Source organism: Opisthocomus hoazin, chromosome 8 (assembly GCF_030867145.1).
Source record: "Opisthocomus hoazin isolate bOpiHoa1 chromosome 8, bOpiHoa1.hap1, whole genome shotgun sequence".
NCBI lineage: Eukaryota > Metazoa > Chordata > Aves > Opisthocomiformes > Opisthocomidae > Opisthocomus > Opisthocomus hoazin.
Window position 1 is genome coordinate 45,484,994 of NC_134421.1, and position 22,102 is coordinate 45,507,095.

General features: G+C 40.9%; 1 protein-coding gene across 2 annotated transcripts in view; it reads left to right on the top strand.

Moving 5' to 3' along the window:
• Window positions 1-18,402, top strand: part of TES (testin LIM domain protein) — a 30,239-nt gene extending 11,837 nt beyond the window's left edge. For both annotated transcript variants that reach the window (XM_075428957.1, XM_075428958.1), the window contains exons 3-7: window positions 7,882-8,134; window positions 9,277-9,612; window positions 12,915-13,130; window positions 13,694-13,852; window positions 16,569-18,402. In XM_075428957.1, coding sequence (XP_075285072.1) covers window positions 7,882-8,134; window positions 9,277-9,612; window positions 12,915-13,130; window positions 13,694-13,852; window positions 16,569-16,760 — 1,156 coding nt within the window. In that variant the 3' untranslated portion in view covers window positions 16,761-18,402. The remainder of the gene's footprint in view (window positions 1-7,881; window positions 8,135-9,276; window positions 9,613-12,914; window positions 13,131-13,693; window positions 13,853-16,568) is intronic.
• Window positions 18,403-22,102: the final 3,700 nt, after the last annotated feature.

The following is a 22,102-nucleotide window of genomic DNA, read 5'->3' on the forward strand; positions in this document are numbered from 1 at the left end:
CTATGGTAAGAGAGGTGACAGGGAAGAAGTATGCTTTATCTCAGTAATAAAATGCTTTCACAGCTCCTGACCAAATACATAAGCTTTGATCCGAGATTTTAAGTAAAATTATCCATGTTGAAAATATGTTAAACTCTGTATACATCTACAAATGACTTAAAGGAGGAAGAGGTGTCATAATTCAAGTAAGTCACATAGTACTTGGCCTTGGATGATGTGCTGTTCCTAAACCAGTACAGGTTGGTGATGGCTGCAGTAAATAGTCTATGCTGTGGTCTGTGCCATTACTTCTGCAGAGACTTTGTATTCTGTTCAGACCTTTCTTGTTTTACTGAAACAAGTTGTATATATGTATTAATGTATATATTTAGCTAGCCCAGTTCACTGATTATACTGGGTGTACTTTAAGATGTGATTCTGATTTAAAAAAAAAAAATCCCTCTCAAAGTGAACAGCCTGGAAAGGACATAAAAATAAATAATTGTTAGTAGGACTAGCACACACTAGCAATGAAAACAATTGTATTTCACAAATGCTATTTAGCTACATTAATAACTGTATCTGCAGTACGGTTTTATTTTGTGGGGTTTTTCAAGGTAGTCTTTACATCCCAGCCATAGTGACACCAGGTGCAGATAAGGCCTAGGAGATTTTACATTTTTGCCCAAGTATTTGACTGCAGCTGAAACTCAGTTTAGAAAATAACCAAACAAACAGACCACAGGAAAAACTTGCTCTAAGTTGATGAGGATGTAGCTTCTTGGTTACAGATCTGTAATTTCTAGCTGTAGAAACAACTTAAAGTAATGATCTCAACAAGAAGTGGTAATACACTGATAAACAAACATGATCATGTAAAGATAAAAGAAATTATTAATTTATGGAAGGACTTTTTTTCAATATGCACTCAGTCATCAAGGGGACTCGTGTAGAGGTGCTAATAAAACGGAACACAGTTAATGCATGTAGGTAATTCAATAAAACAGAATAAAATAGTTGTAGGAGTAAATAGTGTTGTTTATCCGTGGTTAAATGAGAAATTATGTCACTTCCTATTTGAGAGAAAGCTCTTTGTTCACAATCAGTGTGATAGATGGGGAAATCACAAATGGGGGAGGGAAAAAAGATTAGTCTGGTTAGCTTTTTCTCAACTCTTCCTTTTTTGTCCTCTTTTTCTTAGTTGCTGTTGTTAGACCTTGTAATTGCTAGTTTATACTTTAACAGGAAAGAACTTTGGATAAAAAGAAATAGTATGTCTTCAGTGATTTAGTCACGTAATACCATGATTACCAAGTCAGAATGTGTCTGCTTCTGTGTATGTATTTGGAGGGTTTTGTGTGTGTTTTTCTTTACACTCATTTCACTACGTTCCTGTGGTTAGGGCTCATTGTGCCAGGTCCTGAATACATAGCTTGTCAGAGCACCGTCTTTCTTTGAAAGCAAGAGCTTGTAGACAGCAGTGGATTAAAGAGCAAGTAAGAAAAAGACATAAAAACAGTGGCTGTTAAGATTTAATTTGGCAATTGAATCGGTATGGGATAGACCAGGTAAATAAGGTGTCTGGAAGCAGTCTGAGAAGCATCATCTAAGTGTCAGACAAATAGGATGCATACCTCCGAAACAGCTGGAAATCTAGCCATTGAGGCAATTCAAGAATGGGTTAGAAAATAGCTGATTTTCCAGCAGAACTGCTACTGGAGACAGCAAGAGTGTGAAGTCTGAAATCAGTTCTGTGTAAACAGTTTTCAAAGGAAAAAATATATTAGTTAGCATTGCATGATACAGTGATTTTGGGAGTCCACTGCTTGAACAGAAAGGGAGGAATTCCAAACACCTGTTCACTAGTCATGTTAACCTTAAAATCCGAAATTCTATTTTATGTAGAAGTAAACTGTAGCACAAGTGGACAGAATATTGTCTTTATAACGCAGATAATTGAAATCAGTTCAGGTTTAATCATTAATTTCAGTATTACTCACCTGTAAAAGATAGGTATTGAAGTGGGGTTGTAGTTAGAGAAACTGTTACAAATTGGGAAGAGTAACAGTGGTGCGCTGACTCCAGCCAGCAACCAAGCACCCACACAGCTGCTCACTCCCTGTCCCTTCACAGCAGGGCGGTGGGGAGAAGAGTGAAAGAGTACTCATGGGTCAAAATAAAGTCAGGTTAACAGGTGAAGGAAAGAGAATGAGCAAAACCAAGTGATGCGAAGGCAGTCACTTGCCACCTCCCACCAGCAGACTGATGCCCTGCCAGTTTCCCAGCAGTGGCCACTTTGGAAGTCGGAAACCCTGCCTTCTTCATCCTCTAGCCCCCGTCTTATTGCCAAGCATGACACTACATGATATGGGGTGTCCCTGGGGCCAGTCTGAGTCAGCTGTGCCCCCTCCCAGCTCCTTGGCCACCCCCAGCTTACTTGCTGAGTTGGGTATGGAGTCTAAAAAAGAGAAAGTGCTGACGCTGTGCAAGCACTTCTCAGCCATAGCAAGTGCTGTCAGCACTGCGTTAGCCACAAATCCAAGATGCGGCACCATCGGGCACTATGAAGAAAGGTGCCTGCACGCCAGCCAGAGCCAGCACGGTGAGCGAGGCGGGAGTTGTGCCTGCAGCACGGGCAGGCTGCGGTCCTCGCTGTGCTGTGTTTAAGGGTGACACTGCCCTCTCCTGGGTGGAGCCGAGGAGCTTCAGCAGATCGCGTAATTCTTGTGCCCTGGTCTGATGAAGTGAAAACTGGTGAAGCTCAAATAGCTCAGAGCAGTTTCTTTGTTTTTGCACCCAAGAGCCTCAGTTCTGCCTTCAGGGAGTCAGATTGGAAAGTGCACGAAAAAATCCAAGTATACTTACCTGGTAGCAGGGTTTTACATGGAGTTGCTAAACCATTCTTCTCTATACTGGGGGTGTTTGGAAAATACCTTTTCTGGGGGTGGCAAGTGCTCTTTAAGCACTTTTTGCTGTAGTTCTTGGCACGATATGTGACATGGCTATATAGGTGGAGAACTGTTAATTTATGCTAGTGCAGAAACAGTGGTAAACAAAGCCATTAGTAAAATTTGTTCCCAGATTTTGAAGTTGTGAAAGCCTCAGTGTTGTGAGCTGAACTCAGATAAAATGAGAGCCACAGTCTGCAACAGCAGCTGAACGGTGAAGAATTACCTGCTTTATGTTAGTGTGTTAATAGCTTTTGCTTTTAAAGTTGTCCTCAGAATCATGCTTCCGTCCAACTGTAGCTGCAGCAGCAGGCAAGTGTTAGACTTCTTTCAGACTGCAGAACTGCCTCTGCAAAATGAGCAGGGCAGGCTGGCTGTGAGAGGTTGCTGCTCGGATGAGTGCTTGCTCTTCAAGAGGTGTGGGACAGGAGTAGGAAGTTGCTAAAAGCAGGAGGGAAGGTTCTGATTTACCTTGTTCATGTGTGTACCAGATCGTGGTAATTGTCTCTGGTGCAGCTTGCCAAGATATTAAAATGTTTTTGGAGACAAGAATCTTAAGCTTGGTAACGACCATTTTCAGCTTTGCGCAGATACAAACCCTGGAAGGCAGACAGAGCTTTGCATTAGCTTTAATATTTTCTGGTTCTAAGGCTGTCAGGCAAGTACTGAGACAGTGTTCAAGGCATTTGCAATTACTGTAGCTGCATTAATAGCAAGAAAACATAACATATAGCTCAGGACTTGCCAGTTATCTGTTGAGGGCTTCTCTGCGCTTGCAATGGCTTTCTCCTGTCACTGGGAGCCGCTGCAAAGCCAGTGTAGGAAGGTTCATGATCCGAATTATTTTTCCTCTCTGTACACCAAAACGTAGAAAAGTAAGAGGATGGCTGGCATTTGGTTTCGGAGAAGGAACTGAAAGTTTTGTATCCTTGCTGTCAGTAGACATCCAGGACACAGGAATTCACCAGCTTGGGAGAGAGAGTAGAATCTATTTACCTTCCTTCTTCCTCATTCTACCCACCCAAGACCTGGAAGCAAGGTGCAATCTACTATATCTGTCTTCTACAGTGATATTCACCTTTTAATTCCACAAATTTTGAAGCTTCCTCCATATTTTGAACAGGAAAAGCTTCCGAAACTGCTGAAATTTTGACTGCAGGAGCATTTTTCTCCTTTGCTTGAGTCCCGAGAACTCTGAGTACATAAGCAGGAGTCTGTAATACCTGCTTCAGTAGGGATCTTGCTGAATGTCCTCAAGTGAGGGGGAAAATCTTTTCGACAATGTAGATAGAAAGAACAAGACATTCTCACTGCCTGTGTTCTGAACAGAGCTAAAGGAGATAAGGTGAGGTCTATACGTATATGTGTGTGTATATAATAGCAAGTGCTTTTCCTGGCACATGCCAGGTGTTTCCTTTAACACCAAAATTAAAAATTAAGTATCAGTTATCAGACACACTTGTGAAGTATAGATTTGAGGTAATGGGGTGGTGTCACTTCAGTAAGATCTCTGTATGGGAGTCAAAGAAATGACCAGCTGATCTGTTCTAAGTAGAATTAATTGGCCAGATCCCTTCTGCAGAAGGCACAGTGACTAACAAACAGGACTCTGGTGTGGCAGCTTACTGGAAGAAGGTATGACTAAACTGTAAACAGTACTCTGCAGGAAGAGTTATGTGTTGTAAATGTCAACTGTGGATGTCTTTTGGGACTGGAAATTATTCAAGAAAAGGGATTATAAATCAGGACAGGAAACCTTTTTTGGCTGTTAGCAGTGTACAGATATCTTCATGTGGCTGAGATCCAGGGGAGCCTTGAGGAGCAGGGGAAGTGGCAACAGTCTCTGACTTACTGAGATATGCTGACAGCAGTTGTGACTCAGTGTTCTCCACATTCTTTCTAGATTGTTTTCTCCTTCGTTTGGAGACTTGATTATTCACAAGCTCTAATGCCAGGGCCACTACACTTGTAATTTTGTAACATAGCCCCTATAACAGCTTCTTGCAAACTCCATGAAGTCAGAGTTACTCACTTAAACTTAAAAGAGCAAAGCAATGACATTAGACTGAAACGTACACAGTTAAATTCTTAATTTAAGTAAGTCTGGGGTGGGGGGAGATTACTGAGTATCTCACTCTTCAATGCAAGTATAAAGCGTGGTAGTTCTATACTGATTTTCAGAGGGACCTAGGAAGGACCTGGGGACAACTTGTGTGCTCTCACTTTGCAAGTATCTGTTCGTCTATTCATCAGGACAGAAGAAACGTCTCTCAAGGATGCTGAAATTAGTGAGACATGTCAAGCCTTCAAGGTGGGACTGAGGATGATAAAAGCAGTTGAGTCGGGGTGCTCTCCTCTTTGGGAACAGAAGAAGGATCGCAAAGCTGTTCTGCATTCTGAGAGACTACTACTAGAAAACAGATATGCAATTTCATAACATAGCATGAGCAAAAATAAGGTGCCCTTGTGGTTTTTCCAGCACGTGTGAAAGTCTTGGGGGAAGAATTCCACCACACCGTGTTGGAGCTGGCTCTGGTCTCTGCCGGCTGTCGATGCTGCTTCACTGTAGCTGGATACTGTACACAGTAGGCAGAGCTGCGCAAACTTCCATGCTGCTGTTGTGACCACACAAGTGGTACAACAATATGAATTGTTCAGAGTTCTGTTTTGCAAGCAGAGCAGTTCTAGACAGCAAGACTATACTTGACTTGCAGGAGTCTGTGCAGGTTATTTGAGAATGTCTGTTCATTCACCAAAGGTATTGGATCATGTCCTGTCGAGAAGCAAGAGTAAAACTGAGGCTTGATATTGCTAAAGACTTAAGTTGAAAAAGTGAAGAAAATATCAAGATATTGTTTAAATGGACTAACTACTTGAATTCAAGTTGCATGTGTGCTGTGAGGCATATAGCTGTGTGGTGGTCGTGATGTAATAGTGAACTAAACCTGCAAAACATAAGGTCTGATTCTGTCACTTAGCATTAGATTTCAAAGACATGATTGAGAGTTGGTAATAAGGTATAACCAGGTGCACACTTTAAAAGGTGAGCAAACTGAATATAAATTGCTCTATTAGTATATTAAATAGTTTTTAAATATGAGCTAGGTAAAGGACTCTTGTAGACTGATGCTGAAGGTCTTGCAAAATTGCATGTTGTGAGTCCTTGAGTTGCATAGCGCAGCATTCAGGGTTAATGGGCAATGCTAGTTCATGCTTGAATGTTTTGATAAGCTGGGAGATTGCAAGTGCTTAGTGTTTACTAGGTATCCAGATGACTATTGGCTTTGAAATTCTGTGCATCTTTCCTGTTGTGGAAATGAGTTGGAAGTCATTCAAGGTGTTAGACAGCTTACACTTCAGTTACTGATCTCTCTAGGTTTTTGTGTTGCAAAGCAGAGTCTGTTCTGCTTAACATTCTTGTTTTGCTTGTTATTTTTAGAGTGAAGTGGTTCATTTCTATTGCAGAGTTAGCTATTTTTATTTGGAGTGGGCTTCATAACTTAAGTTATCATAATTTATGGTTGCTGTATAATCACATGACCAGGGCAGCATCTGTCACATCACACGCTGAAAGGGTAGTACCCTACAGCATAAACTGGTGAATGTATGCAGTGTGTCTCTTTGGGGCTGGCTGTCCATCACTTCACATGACCACTTATACGCAGGTCCTCCTTCTTCTTTCCTTTCCCATCACCTAATGGGCCTGCTGTAATTATGGTCTGTTCTTATCATGTACCTGTTAGATGACTGGAGATAAGGTATGTATCTTCCCTTCAAGACTTCAGAAAGCAAGATGCGCAACAATGTTAGAGTTTGATGGATTTTGGCAAGCAGGGTTGAAAAGCATTTTATAAGTAGTAGTTTTATGCTCTTCACTGTGTGAAGAATAAATAGTGGGGTAAAATACTGCTTATTCCCTTTCAAACTCTAGAGATCCAGAAGACTTTTCTGTTTTCTTGGGCTATAGTAAGACCCTTTAATTAACATCCAGCTTCACTAATTTCCGTAGACTGTGGCTGGCTGCATTGAACTGAAGCTCTGGCGAAGCCATTAATAAATAGTAAACTAACTTGTCTAACCCAAGGTTCCGTTTATTATATGTGAATTGTTTAATTATGCTTAAAGTAATAAATTGCTATCAAATACCACTTAATCAAAGGGGTTCAAATGTGTTGTATATGGAAGAATACCATTTCTATCTAAGTAAGTAAAGCCTTCTACCTTTTAAGGATGTTATCTGTGGAAGTTCTCTTTGCAACTTGTGCCAGAGTACCTCTGACTTGGTTTAGAGCAGTTTGAAAGGCTTTGTCCTTATAAGCCTTTAGGTTTTCTTTCATCTTCTCCTTTAAATGCTGAACTCTAGACAGAACTTGGTGCAATTGCACTGTGTATATGGCTTTATGCATTTTTTTTCCCTTCAAGGAAATATTTGTTTCGTAGGAACCCTGTGATAACCAAGCGTCATACATGCAGCAAAATGCATATGAAGAAAGTAGTATAGTGTGTGTAGAGTGTATAAAGAGAACCTGAAAAACTAAAATCCCGAATAAATGATTGCTGGGGGGATCATGTTCATGCATTTAAGTTAACTCATGGGTGACGACTCATAATACATCTGGTAAGTGAGTGATGGTGGACATGTATGTCTATGATCAGTACTGAGACGTAATTGTAGGAATGATATAGCAACATATTCAAAATGCATTAGTGTAGTTGACTGATATCTATCTGATCACAATCTCTGTGAGTAAAGAATGTAAATAATACAGCAGGAGAAATAAAAGAATATCCTCAAGAGGTGTTTGACGTATTGCAGAATAACTTGTATATTCCCTAATCAAAGCACTGAAAATGGGGGGTTGGGTTCCCAGTGATGTTGTTACTACGCATGCAGCTGGTGTGTGATGTAATTTTCAGCTGAGACTAACTTTGTTGCTGTTTCCATAAATTTCAGAAAAATATGCCGCAACTGCAAATGTGGCCAGGAAGAGCATGATGTCCTCACAAGCAATGAGGAAGATCGGAAAGTGGGGAAGCTCTTTGAAGATACAAAATACACGACCCTTATTGCAAAGCTGAAGAATGATGGCATTCCCATGTATAAACGGAATGTAATGATACTGACTAATCCAGTGCCAGCCAAAAAGAATATATCCATCAATACTGTGACTTATGAGTGGGCTCCTCCTGTTCAGAATCAGACGCTTGTAAGTCAACCCACTTTTTCTTCATGTTCAAGGCAGGAGTTGATGGGAGATAGAGAAGCAGAGCTCACCAGAAGGATAAATTTGCCTCTTGTAGTCATTCTGTGTGTACCTCTTCTTTTCCTCCTCCTCAAAACTGGAAATATGGTGCCTGCTTATTCAGTCTTGCCTGCGTCATCTTGCAAATGCGGGTACTTGTCTGTAGAACTTCTAGAGAACCAGGGAGATGAGGTGGCTTTTAATATATAGCAATGAGTTATCTGCCAGGTTCCTGGAGTGCAATTTCTCTAACCTGCCTTTTTTAGTAAACTTGAAAAAATTGCATGGAGTGTGGGCTTAAAAGCCAAAAACCTAAGAACAACCCCACAAGGATTTATGTCATTGTTTAAAGTTAAGGGGAACACTTGGTCTTTCATATAGCTTTTACTGTATATGGTAAGAACAAGGTCAGTGTTGACATGTAAAAGAAGAGCTCTCTTCAGTGTGTTTTCAGCTGAAGTAGATGAGATGGTAGATAACCTCCTGAGGGTTTTGCTTCACTTTTGAAACTTTGATTGCTGATTTACTGTACCGCAGTGTTGTGTGATCCATGCTGGAATCATGTTGTCTCTGACCTACCTCTCAGAATAACCTTTTTCAGTGAATTAATCAGCCTCTGTGTGTCTAAATCTACAGTTACTTAATATTCAGTTACCAACTTTGATTTTAGGCTTGTCCTTGCTTTATTAAAACTAGAACGCTTTTGTTTAGCTAGAGTTATTTCTGCAATGGGCTGTGTACCCCAAGCAAACTATGTCAGCTTCTACTTTATAAAACTATACTGACGATCAGTAATTTTAGATAGCTTTGAAGAGACAAAATGCTGTGTAAATGTTAATTATTGTTTACTCTGAGAAGTAATAACTGTTCTGTAAAAGGCTTAAAAGGAGCCCTGTCTCTTAGTCTGGGAAGAAGCCAATTAACGCATCTGCTGTGTTTTATCTCCATCTACTGTGTTTTGGGAGCTTAACGTTTATGGAAAGAACCTTGGTTATGACAAATTTGACTGTCGCTAACAACGGTAGAGATGATTTCAGTTGCGTATTTGCTTAAAAGGATGGGTCTATAGTTGAAGTGGCATCTGATATCCATTCCTCCTGGTTCAGGCTAGACAGTATATGCAGATGCTACCAAAGGAGAAGCAGCCTGTTGCTGGCTCGGAAGGCGCACAGTACAGGAAGAAGCAGTTGGCTAAGCAGCTGCCTGCTCACGATCAGGATCCTTCAAAATGCCACGAGCTCTCCCCTAATGAAGTTAAGCAGATGGAACAATTTGTGAAGAAGTACAAAAATGAGGCACTTGGCGTGGGAGATGTCAAGCTCCCTGGTGAGGTGGAAACAAGAGCTACTGACAAGAATAACGTGAACAATGGTGACAGAGGCACCTCAGCTGCTGTAGGAGCAATGGAAGACAAGTCCCCAAATCGGAAGGCATCTCAGTATGTAAGTATAAGAAAGGAAAGATAAAACAAGAGGGTATACTACTGTGCTCTCCTTGGTCATTTTAACCCAGTTAATTTGTTTGTTAAGTTGGAATGATGAAAGTCTGGGGAGGGAAAGAAAGAAGGGGAACTGGGAAATATTGGGAATGTCTGCACAGAACCCTGATTTCTGAGCGTATTTGGTACATTGCAGCAAGTGACTTCCTAAATGACCTTTTCATTCTTGTTGCAAAAACGTATTAGCTTGGAGATACTGTATAGCAGTGTGGCTTTTACTGAATAATAATAAACTCGTGTAGTCTTACGGACTAATTGCTACACTTTTCTCCTCTACAAGAGTTTAGTTTAATTTTAGAAGCCTGTTTTCTCCTCTCTCTTGGAAGAGCATCAAAATTACCCACTTGACAAACTATATTTAAAATTAAATGAAACTAAGAAATAATAAGGTAACATCTCTCCTTCCCATGTCCAAAAAACCAAGCCATATAACGACTGTTTTGACTAGCTGCCTTTTCATATTCAGACTTTTTGTCTTTGATTGGTTTTCTTCTTTGACATCTGATATCTGCCTTGTAATAGCTAAACAAAAAATAAGGTATGTAAAATTACTCAGTATTCACTGATATTTCTAAAACTATAGATTTAATCAAGTATTTCTGACATAACATGCTAACTTCTGCTGTGCGTGTCTCTGCTACCAATTATAAATGCAAAATAGGGATAGGGTGACTGAAGTAACGTGAAATTTGTTTCTTACCAGTGGTTCTTTAAGCCACGCATTCTCCCTGTAACTTGATTTCCAGAAATCATGAATCACAAAAATTATTTGTCTCCAAGTTACTTACAGAAAATGAGTATACAGGTTTCAGACAGAGATAAAAGTTTGTTTGTTAACATGGCTGTAGAATATGGCTTTCAGTGTTATTGGGAGGGCGTGGTGTGCTTTTTAGTGTGTTTTTGTCATTTGTTTTTTAAACTGACACAGTATATTACTTCTGGTGTAATTCATATAGAGTATAAAATTAACACTTCAGTTTTAGCTCTGGACACGCCCACTTACCTTAATCAGTCATATGCTGTGCCATTTGGTTACCTGTAGCTACTTTCTAAAATTAATTATTCAGTTACTTTTGCCATTGTCTTGTTGTAGAGATTCTAAGACACTAAAAAATTATTTTATAGTGGCTTGATTATGTTCCTGTCATTTTATGTTACCTCTGCCTCTCTTGCTGGGTTACTTTAGGTTCACCACAGCAATTCTTTACTTAGTTTCTTAAGAAAGGCTGACAGAAATGCACACCTTGGATCGCACCACACTGGCCAACTGGCTTGGACTGTATTAAGTCAAGGGCAGTAGGCACGTTGTCCTCTTGAGTAATTGTATCAAAAGGTGCTTTGTTGTCACATTATACCTATTATCACTTCCAAAGTTTTCTTACTCGAGCACCTGAGTATACCTCCTGCTGTTTAGACCAGGCATATCTCATCACTGTGCGCAGCGACTTAGAAAGAGGCTTAGAAGTGTTTAATAGTGTAAGTGAACATTTGAGTTTCTTACCTATTGTTAGGTACTGAGTTTACCTTGGGCTAAATAATCAGGATTTAGATACATTATTTTTAAGGGGTTTTTGTCTGATTTCTGCAATGTGACTTAGTCTCAGCTATATGCTATAACATTATGTCAACTTCTTTTTTTTTTTTTAATGGTTCAAAATAAACAAGTACAGAGAAGAACTCTTAAATACTGTACAGGAGAACTGCCATCCTTGTCTACGTTTTTTTTGTATCCATTAGTTCTGCATCTTTGTTTTCTAAATTTTCTTGTAAGTTGTCTTTCAGACTGAGTCTGAAACCATGTATTCCTGTGACTGTGGTAAATAGAATCTCTTGGAAAAAAAAAAATTTCATTATGGGAATGTATTGCAATTCTTTTAAACCTGTTTTTATTAAAAATGTCTTGGCTATTAATGTAAATATAGCTATAATAATTGCCTCTGTTTTCAAAAAATAATAATTCTATTTCACCATGATTAAAAGCTGAGTAACAGAAAAAATGGATATTCAGCATATTTTCTTCCTGTAAAGAAGCAAATTTCTTTATGCACCTTTTAACCACATAGGCTAGGGATGTTGGAAATAGTAGGTAAAGGAATCCTCTTGCCCTTATCTGTGTCTAGACAAGTACTAAACATGCCAATTGACTCCTGGTGGAGTATGAGGTCTAAAGTAGAAAGAAGAGTCAATAAGCATTATATGCATATATATGTTTACAGTTCCTCTTTCATGCTGTTCTTCCTCCCCTTTTGGTGTCTCTCTATGTATATTTTGAAATTGCTTGTCTGAAACAAGTGTGGGGATCAGATCAATATGCCTTACAGGCGAGATGCGTTTTTAAAAACCAAAACCATATAGATAGATAAGTACGTGCACAGTTGAAAGCTGAGGCCATTTGTGGCTCTGCTTGTATTGATGCGAATCGTAGACAAAAACCTTCCCAGGATGTTCAGCTCAGTCCACAGATCAGCTGAAGTGCGAGAAATGCCAAACTGGTGGTTAAACTGCAGATTAAAACTTTTGTTTCAGTAATATAAATCACCTGCTGCATCTTTTGACTTGATGACAAAACCCTCTCTCTAAGCAGGTGTAGGGCAGGAGACTGACTGTGAATGTTTTGGAACTATTCGTAGTGTAGCTGTGTTCGTAAACTTCGTAGTCCCTTTTCCATAATTACCCTCCTCATCCTAAAATCGTTAATCACAGACTGTTGGACAACTGCCATGACTGACTAGCATCCCTAGAACACAGCTTAAAAGAGAGTGAGTTTGAAATAGTCACAATTTATTTTTCTCCTTGGTGATGCACATATATCTTAATATTCTCATGACCTGTAAGTACAGCCATTTTCTTGTCGTGTGTTCTAGTAATATCCTAGTTGGTTAGTTTTGGAGGTGCCTCATTATTCTGTCCTTATTCTTGAGTATGCAATGCTCATAGACTAGAAGGTTAATTTTAATTGTCTTGTGTTTTTTAAGAACTGAACTGTAGTTACAAGACTGAATATGGCAAAAGACAATCATCCATTTAAGCAGTGCTAGAGCTGTGTCAGTAGAATGTACATCATTTTGAATTGCTTGGTTAAACCTGCGCTGTGGCGTCATGTCACACTGCTCTCTGATCATGGGTGTGAACTAATGCTTTCATCCCACCTTCCCAGACTGAAATTTATTAGATGTCAGTAGTGTGTAATTGCTGTAAATGTACCACTTCAAACATTTATTTCACTTGACAATAACCTCTTTCCAGTCCTGCTATCGCTGCAAACTGAACATGAAAGAAGGTGACCCAGCTGTCTATGCAGAACGTGCTGGATATGACAAATTGTGGCACCCAGCTTGTTTTGTCTGTTGCACCTGCAGTGAACTTCTGGTAGACATGATCTATTTCTGGAAGAATGGTAACCTGTACTGTGGGAGACACTATTGTGATAGTGAAAAACCCCGCTGTGCTGGATGTGATGAGGTAGGAAATGTACTAGTCCTCTGTTTTAGCACACAAGTTTGCTCCTCTGAGAAGAGAATATGATTTTTTGGTGAAGTATGCAGGGATATGCAGTGCCTTCACTAGTTTTAGCTGATCATAGTTGCAGGGAACTGAAATTGATATGGGCACTCCACACACGGGAAGACCCGTAGTTTGCTTTGGATTTGGTGGGGTTTTTGTGCGGTCTTACAGGGGCGTGGGATGTAATAACACGAGTGCAAATTCTTCTACATAGTCCCAATTAAGCAGTTGTTTGCTCATGAAGGGCACTAGGGGGAGCGCCTTACTAAATTACACCTTGTGCAGCGTAGGAGAACAGCTTGCCTGGTGACTTCGGTGCCTGTTGGCTCTCAGTAACCGAAATGGAGGCTTTTGGAAGACAGTCGAACAAGTGAATGCTTTCAGTTTCCGTGTTGAAATCACTTGAAACAGTGGAATTGCCAGGAGTTCCTTGGAAATCACAAAACATCATGAGGCTAGCTTTATGAAAAGAAATACTATTCAAATGCATATATTAATATTTATTTGTATCTTCCTCATAGCTGATATTCAGCAATGAATATACTCAAGCGGAAGGTCAAAACTGGCATCTGAAACACTTCTGCTGTTTTGACTGTGATTGCGTTTTGGCTGGGGAAATCTATGTAATGGTGAATGACAAGCCAGTCTGCAAACCCTGCTACGTGAAGAACCATGCTGCGGTAAGATCATCCTACATGTGTTGGTGCTGTGAAGGAAGGGCGCGTATGTCTGGAGCTTGAAACTCTTGCTTTCTCCCAGTGTGGGGAGTATCTGAAGAGTATAAATTGAATGCAAGTTCAGGCACAAGTCAATGATCTCAAAGGGGAATCTTAAAAGCAGGCAAGTATTTTGTCAATTCATGATGTTGAATAGAAGTTACTGGTGGGGCAAGGAGGCTGTTCTGAAAGTAGCTTTAACTTTGCCAGTGGTGAAGCAGGATTTTGTACCAGGAGGAGTAAAATTGATGAAGATAAGTAACACTGCTAAACATCTCGTACAGAAGTCTATGGGACCTGATGAGATGCATCCCAGAGTCCTGAGGGAACTGGCTGCTGTAGTTGCCAAGCCACTCTCAATGATATTTGAAAAGTCATGGCAGTCAGGGAAAGTCCTCAGTGACTGGAAAAAGAGAAACATTGTACGCCTTTTCAAAAAGGGTAGAAAGGAAGACCCTGGGAACTACGGACCTGTCAGCCTCACCTCTGTGCCTGGGAAGATCATGGAACAGATCCTCCTAGAAAATATGCTAAGGCATATGGAGGCCAGGGAGGTGATTCGAGACAGCCAGCATGGCTTCACCAAGGGCAAGTCCTGCCTCACCAACCTAGTGGCTTTCTATGATGGTGTAACAACAAGGGTGGACAAGGGAAGACCAGTGGATGTCATCTATCTGGATTTTTGTAAAGCCTTTGACACGGTCCCCCACAACATCCTTCTCTCTAAATTGGAGAGCCATGGATTTGATGGGTGGACCGTTCGGTGGATAAGGAATTGGTTGGATGGTCGCAGCCAAAGGGTAGAGGTCAACGGCTCAATGTCCAGATGGAGACCAGTGACGAGTGGAGTCCCTCAGGGGTCCATACTGGGACCGGTGCTGTTCAATGTATTTATCAATGACATGGACAGCGACATCGAGTGTGCCCTCAGCAAGTTTGCAGATGACACCAAGCTGAGTGGTACAGTTGAGACACCAGAAGGATGGGATGCCATCCAGAGGGACCTGGACAAGCTGGAGAGGTGGGCCTGTGTGAGCCTCATGAGGTTCAACAAGGCCAAGTGCAAGGTCCTGCACACCTGGATCGGGGTAATCCCCGCTATCAATACAGGCTGGGGGATGAAAGGGTCGAGAGCAGCCCTGCTGAGAGGGACTTGGGGGTACTGATAGACGAAAGGCTGGACATGAGCCGGCAATGTGCACTGGCAGCCCAGAGGGCCAACCGTGTCCTGGGCTGCATCAAGAGAAGCGTGGCCAGCAGGTTGAGAGAGGTGATTCTGCCCCTCTACTCTGCTCTGGTGAGACCTCACCTGGAGTACTGTGTTCAGCTCTGGAGCCCTCAGCACAAGAAGGACATGGACCTGTTGGAGCGGGTCCAAAGGAGGGCTACAAAAATGATCCGAGGGCTGGAGCACCTCTCCTATGAGGACAGGCTGAGAGAGTTGGGCTTGTTCAGCCTGGAGAAGAGAAGGCTGCGCGTAGACCTGATTGCAGCCTTTCAGTACTTAAAGGGAGCCTATAGGAAAGATGGGGACAATCTTTTTAGTAGAGACAGCAGTGACAGGATGAGGGGTAATGGTTTTAAACTAAAACAGGGTAGGTTTAGGCTGGATATAAGGAAGAAATTCTTTACAATGAGGGTTGTGAAACACTGGAACGGGTTGCCCAGAGAGGCAGTGGAGGCCCCATCCCTGGAAACATTCAAGACCAGGTTGGACAGGGCTCTGAGCAACCTGATCTAGTTAGTGGTGTCCCTGCTCGCTGCGGGGGAGTTGGACTAGATGACCTCTAGGGGTCCCTTCCAACCCAAAACTTTCTGTGATTCTATGATCTCGTTCGTGTCAGTCATAGTTCATTATGACCAACAGGATTCAGCTTCAGCTGGTCTGCTCAAAGCCTGTAGTGGCAACTGCAGTCTGAGTAGTTTTTCTTTGTATTTCACACCACGTGAGTTATAAAGGAGAGTGACTGACAGGATACAGCTAGAACTTTGGAAAAGGATGGTAGTTCTTGATTCCTAGTTATGCTAGGTACTCTAATTTGAGATGATGGTCCATTCATATCTACAAATTAGCTACGTATTAGTTGGGAGTTCAGTCTAATGTGCATCCAGAGAGTTTATATGGTTAAGAAAGGGAAGAGCTATTAACTCTAGCTGGCTGCTAATAATCTTCTGAGGTAGGTGTGAGGAATTACCTTTTGGAGAGGCTTTTTTTCTCTTAAAACATAACTTTCATGATTTAAATAGTAATTTTTGACAACCAAATTTTGAAATTAACTGCATCCAAGACTTTCTAGTAACCTTAGGCACTGCTTTACAGCTGCCAACACACAGGAAGATTTGTAACGAATCTCTTCTAATGTGTGGGTTAATATAAGATGATCTCTGCTGTTTGGCACAACAAGTGTTTATTTTGGCACTGGGAAATCCTAACCATTGTAAGTGTCTAAGTTTATCCCAGCAGCAATTCACATCTTATGTGCGTTTTAGTTTTGTGTCCTCAGCTGCATTTTGATCGGAAACTCTGCTTTAAAAATAAAGGAAAATCAAAAGCTGAAGACTCATTTCAAAGGCTTCTTTTAATGGCTCTTCTCCAATAACATTTAAGAATTCCAGCTTTTACTGTACTTGTAGAGAGGATATGTGTGCTTCCTTTAAGTGTTGTTTTGTTTCTAAACAGATCTGCCAAGGCTGTCATAATGCTATAGACCCAGAAGTTCAGCGTGTGACGTACAACAACTTCAACTGGCATGCTACGGAGGAATGCTTCTTGTGTTCCTGTTGCAGCAAGTGTCTGATTGGCCAGAAGTTCATGCCGGTGGAAGGGATGGTCTTTTGCTCAGTGGAATGTAAGAAAAAGATGATGTCTTAAGAGAAGATGTGCACAGAACCAAGCATTGCTGCATTCCAAAGGCTCTTACATTTCTACTGTAAAACATAGTATTGGGGCATTTAAAGTTATTGAAAGTATTAAATAGCATTTTCCCAAAGATTTTTTTTAATGACTAAAACTTGCTATGTAATCTTCATTTCTTAGCTGTAATAATACTTTCTTTTTTGCAACATTGTTCCTGAGTCTTACATCAAATGACTTTGCCTCCCAGAAATGTAAGAAAATGTGTTACAAACTGTATACACTTTAAGGGAACTCTTCACCGTGAATGATCTTTTTGCTGTGTCTTGTCTAATGGAAGAAGAAAATGTGAAAATGCTCCAATTTTTCTAGTTTTTTTTAAGTGAGAAATATAACTCTTCCACTTTTGGTTTCGCTGATTTATCTTTTTTATAGTTTCTCTGCTTTCATCAAGCACTTTAGACAAAATGATCACCTTTACTACCACATACAGTTTTGTTCACTAGACGTCAAGTATGCAGGGCGAAGGAAGCTTAAAAAAAAAAAAAGCTGCCTATAATCATTTGCTTGCTGTTGACACAGGGTGCCTTGAAGCATAGTGGCTACTCACATGTAGTCTGTAAAGTAACTCTGCACCAGTAGAAAACTGTGGTGGCTCATGTTTCTCTTTCCTACAACTCTTCATACCTGGAAATGTTTCCTTTTTGTGAATATTAGAAGTTATTTTACAGGTATTGGAGGGAGGAAACATAAGAGGAGATCTTGCCCAGATTAACAAAAAAAAAAAAAGTTGACATCAGTGGGTGTCACTCTTATCCCTTCAGAACTGGCTTCTGTTTTTTCGTGAATGTTCTTTTTGTCAATTGTGCCTTCTAACAGAGGGATATGGTGCACAATGCCACATGCATTTCCAAGAATGTATTTCTGCAGAAGGATCATACTTAGGCTTTTGATTTGTAAGTTCTTAACCAAAGCACGAAGAAGTCTTTCCCAGAAGACTTCCAGCATTTGAGTAAAAAAAAATCACAGCTGTGTATTAGCTTTGCTTACTAGATAAACCAAATGTGTCATTCTTCCTTTTTCTGAAGAATTACAGACCTGCAGTGAAGCTTGTTAGTTATCCTTGTGCCAGACAGTGAATGGAGTGTCTTTGGCCTTAAAAAAACAAACAAGAATAATTGAAAAAAAAAAAAAAAATCTATGCAAGTCTTATGTTCAGCTCTTTTTTTTTTTTTTTTTTCCCAGTTTTATGGTGGCTGTATTGTAGCACAAATAAAAATTAGTGTTGTTCACTTGAGCTGTCTACTAATTCTGTTCTTGTTGAACCCTCTTCAGGGGAAGCAAAGAGGAGGGGAAACGTTTCCATACTTCTCTTTAGCTTTGACAGTATTTCCAAAAAAACCTAAGGCCTGTATTACTGTACAGTGCTTACTGTCTTGTCTAATATTGATGTGCTTTTAAGCGCAAAACAATGGGTCTTGTTCCAACAAATATACAACATCAGAGCTTAGTGTGAATTTACTTTTTGTTCACATAAACTGTGGTCTTCAATATATTGAAGACATAGCATGGGAAGTTTTGAATTCACACAGGAGAGCTGATGTGCTGAGACAAAGGTGCGTTGTGATCCTTTAAATACTGCAAAAATAAGACGCTGGTGTGAGATAGGTACTCTGTGTTGTCAGAGTTGAGATGCAGGCTTCAGGTCTGTGTTCTGGAAGTCTGTACAGCTTTTCTCGGGGATCCTCAGGATGTACAAAAAAGTGTATGTATTCCAGCTCATACCAGTGGGGTCATATTCTTGCCAGGTTTGTAGCTTTAGAAAAAGGAAAACCAGGATGCCTTAGTAAAAGAAGGTATTTCTGGTTTTCCCTTTAAGTGCTCCTTAATCTGTAGCAGGACATGCTGTGAGTGCCATTTGGGGGGTGGGATAAGGTCTTGTTTAATGATTATCTGTAAAGGATGGCTTAGTATCTGGGTTTTACTTGTCTTGAGTGCATCTGTCCTCACCTGGTCACTAACATCTAATCTAGAAGATGCAGTTGATCTTTATGAAGAACTCCTTTGTGAAAAGCTGTTGTGCAACTTTCCCTGCCCCTCTCTTGCCACCCTGTGCAACAGCTCTGTTTCTCCTTAATGTGCTCGCTGGCACTGGTGGCAGTCTTGACTTTCACTTCAAATCTTGTTCTGTGCAGTTTTGTTTATTAAACTTTGTTATTGTGTAACCTTCATTTAAAAGGGTGAGCAGACACTACCTCAGGAATTACTCATTCCATCAAGACAGAATTGCTAAGGAAAACTATGTCAAACCAAACATTTCAATAGTCCATTGTCTTCTGGGACTGGCTGTTTCCACGCCTCTTCTGAAGCATGCTGGCATGCTGTCTTTAGCTAGCTCTTTTCTCGAGAAGCTCAATCTTCTTGTACTTGCTTGCTTCCCTGGAAGCTGATGCCTCTAGGTGTTTCTGCTGTGGGGTAGCCAAAGTTTAATCTATGTCCATGCGGTAACTGGGAAGGATCGTGTCACAGGAAGGTCAAGTGCAATGTGCAGATGATAGAGACAAAGATACTGCTGTGTGACTACACAATAGATGAGGACATGAAAAGTGCTAAACAGTTCTTGTAATGAGTTAGGAAAGAATTTATGTTCCTGAAGATAATGCTTTTAGTGTTGGCTGAAAGATATGTCAACATACTGGAGCTTGAATACAGGCATTAAGGAGATTTCAGTCTGTCACTACCATAATAAAAATATTAGCAAGAGGCGTTTTTTGTTCTTCTGTGTTTTTTGGCTATTTTATCACAGAGGTCCCTTTGGGGCTATTTATCTTAGTGAGCTAAGAATAGAGGCTAGAAGCTTTTGCATACTTCAGTAATAAAAGTACATACTTTGCAATGAAATTTTGAACTCGAAGTATGAAAGCTGAAGTCCTACCCTTAAGCCATATAAGCTCTTGTTATACTGACATATTCTTCTTTTCAGAAAGAGTTAGTTGGCTGCAAGAAACAGCCTGAAGAGACACTTAGCCAGCTCTATTTATCATGCCACCGCCAGAGTGACATATTTGATTTTAACTCTTAAGAGTTAGAAGACAAAGATTTGCAGCAGAAGGCGCGTTTGACCTTGTCATGTGTGAGAAGGAAAAGCCCAAATTTACCTTCAGCATGTGACTTTCTGCCTGTTTCATCTTTGTGTTCTGGGTTGTGTGTTATGTGGGTACTGTGACAATGTGGGTTGTTATGACTCCAAGCTGGAGTTTTTAGAGTTGTGTTTTTAGCAACTAACTGTGGAGAACAAATATGACTTTACAGTCGAACAACAACTTTTAAAATAGAGATTAAACAAAAGTGGCGTGTAGCTTAAACCGTTGCACCAGAGGGCACCAGAGAGACCATCCTGTCACTGACCTAACTGGGAACTCGATTTTTCTTTTTGGTATAGCAGTAGCAGTCAGCCTTTTCAAAGAAACCCTAAAATCACCAGGTTTTGGTCCATTTCTGCTTCTAACACAGCCCGAAATTTTGAAGTTCATCTAGTGCCCAAAAAAGGCAGACCGGGTGAAATGCCATTGAGGTTATTGTGAAGTCCAGCTCCACTTAACCTGTTCGTAACCTTCCCTGGAGCAGCTAGGTATTACCTGCTGGTTAACCACAGAGCCCAGGAGCCTTCACCAGCACCATAAGCATCACAGCCCAGCATCTTCAGTGCCCTGAGAGCAAGGGAGGCCTGTGGCACCCTGAGCACACGTAAATCCCACTCCTCTTCAGGAGATGTGGATTGGTACGCACAGGAAGGGCTCTTAGCACAGGTAGGTTTTAATCTTTTTTTTTAACGAGTTATATAGTAAAATTTACTTGTGTACATCATTCCAAATATTAGTGAGTTAATTGGAGTCTTTACAGCATGAATGAAGAAAAAGTGGTAACACCATTGTAGCCTTCCTGGTACAAAGAACAAGATTTCCCTTGTTGTTTATGGCTCACTGCTACAAAAATACATTTTATGTGAATGCCAGGCAAACCATTTTCTTTCCCTGGGATGAGGCAAAGTGAAGGCCAGTCAGTGCTATACAGGACGGTATTCCGGAGGGCACCTTAGCATGCAGATGCAGTTAGCTTTAAGTTTCATGAGACATTATATAGTCAGAATGAAATACTGCCTTTTATTTAAGGAAGTGTTACCCTGAGGATCTGTGAAGTCCAGGGTGGCAAAGGCTTTGTCAAAACAATAACTTTGTTATGGGGACAATCTTTTTAGTAGAGACAGCAGTGACAGAACGAGGGGTAATGGTTTTAAACTAAAACAGGGTAGGTTTAGGCTGGATATAAGGAAGAAATTCTTTACAATGAGGGTGGTGAAACACTGGAACAGGTTGCCCAGAGAGGCAGTGGAGGCCCCATCCCTGGAAACATTCAAGACCAGGTTGGACAGGGCTCTGAGCAACCTGATCTAGTTAGTGGTGTCCCTGCTCGCTGCGGGGGAGTTGGACTAGATGACCTCTAGGGGTCCCTTCCAACCCAAAACTTTCTATGATTTCTATGAAAACCATCACATCTGTAACTTTAAAAGAGCAAAGCTAAATAAATGCGTCTTTGAATTAGGAACAGAAACTTGTACATGGTAGGAATAACCTGTAACTTCTATTGAGATTAGGATTTAATCTCAAATTTACTATGGTTATACATATGCTAGAAAGAAAAGGAAACCATTCTTTAAGTAGCTTTTTATATGTATGTTTAACCTGTAGAAATCTGATTTTCCTGTCTCTTAAAGTGACATGCTCATGAGCAAAACCAATACAGCAACTTCCCTTTTTCCTGCAGAATCCTAGGTACTGAGTATTACGGAACACAGTTGAGGGTGTGAAGCAAAATTATCTGGCTTTGTTGAAGTAATGACCATTAGCGCAAAACTGTTTACATGAAGGACTAACTTGAGGTGCTTGGAAGCTTGAGACCATCCCTTCCTAGAAGAACTGGTGAGGTAGGGGTGGGAGGGCATTAATGCTTGGTTCAACAACCTCTGCCAAGTTTAGCATGGTTTGGGGATGCAAGAGCTGCCAGTGAGTGGCAAAGAGGTGACTGGCAGTCCAGGGAAGGGTCAACAATTCAGCCAGCAACAGGCTCTCCAAGGGAATAGGGGTACGATGTCTGTCCTGTAAGAACAAGGTGAAGGGAGCTGGCAGGAGGACGCAGCAGTTCAAGGGCAGGGACTCGCTCCAAAGATCTGAGAATTTCTGTATGATGTCCGCAGGTCCTGGGTGTGCTCTCCCACCCCAGCAGAGCCCCACACCTTGTGGCATCTCAGTGAAAAGCCATTATAAAAACTACCTCCACAAGAGCAGTCCACTGGGTCGCTG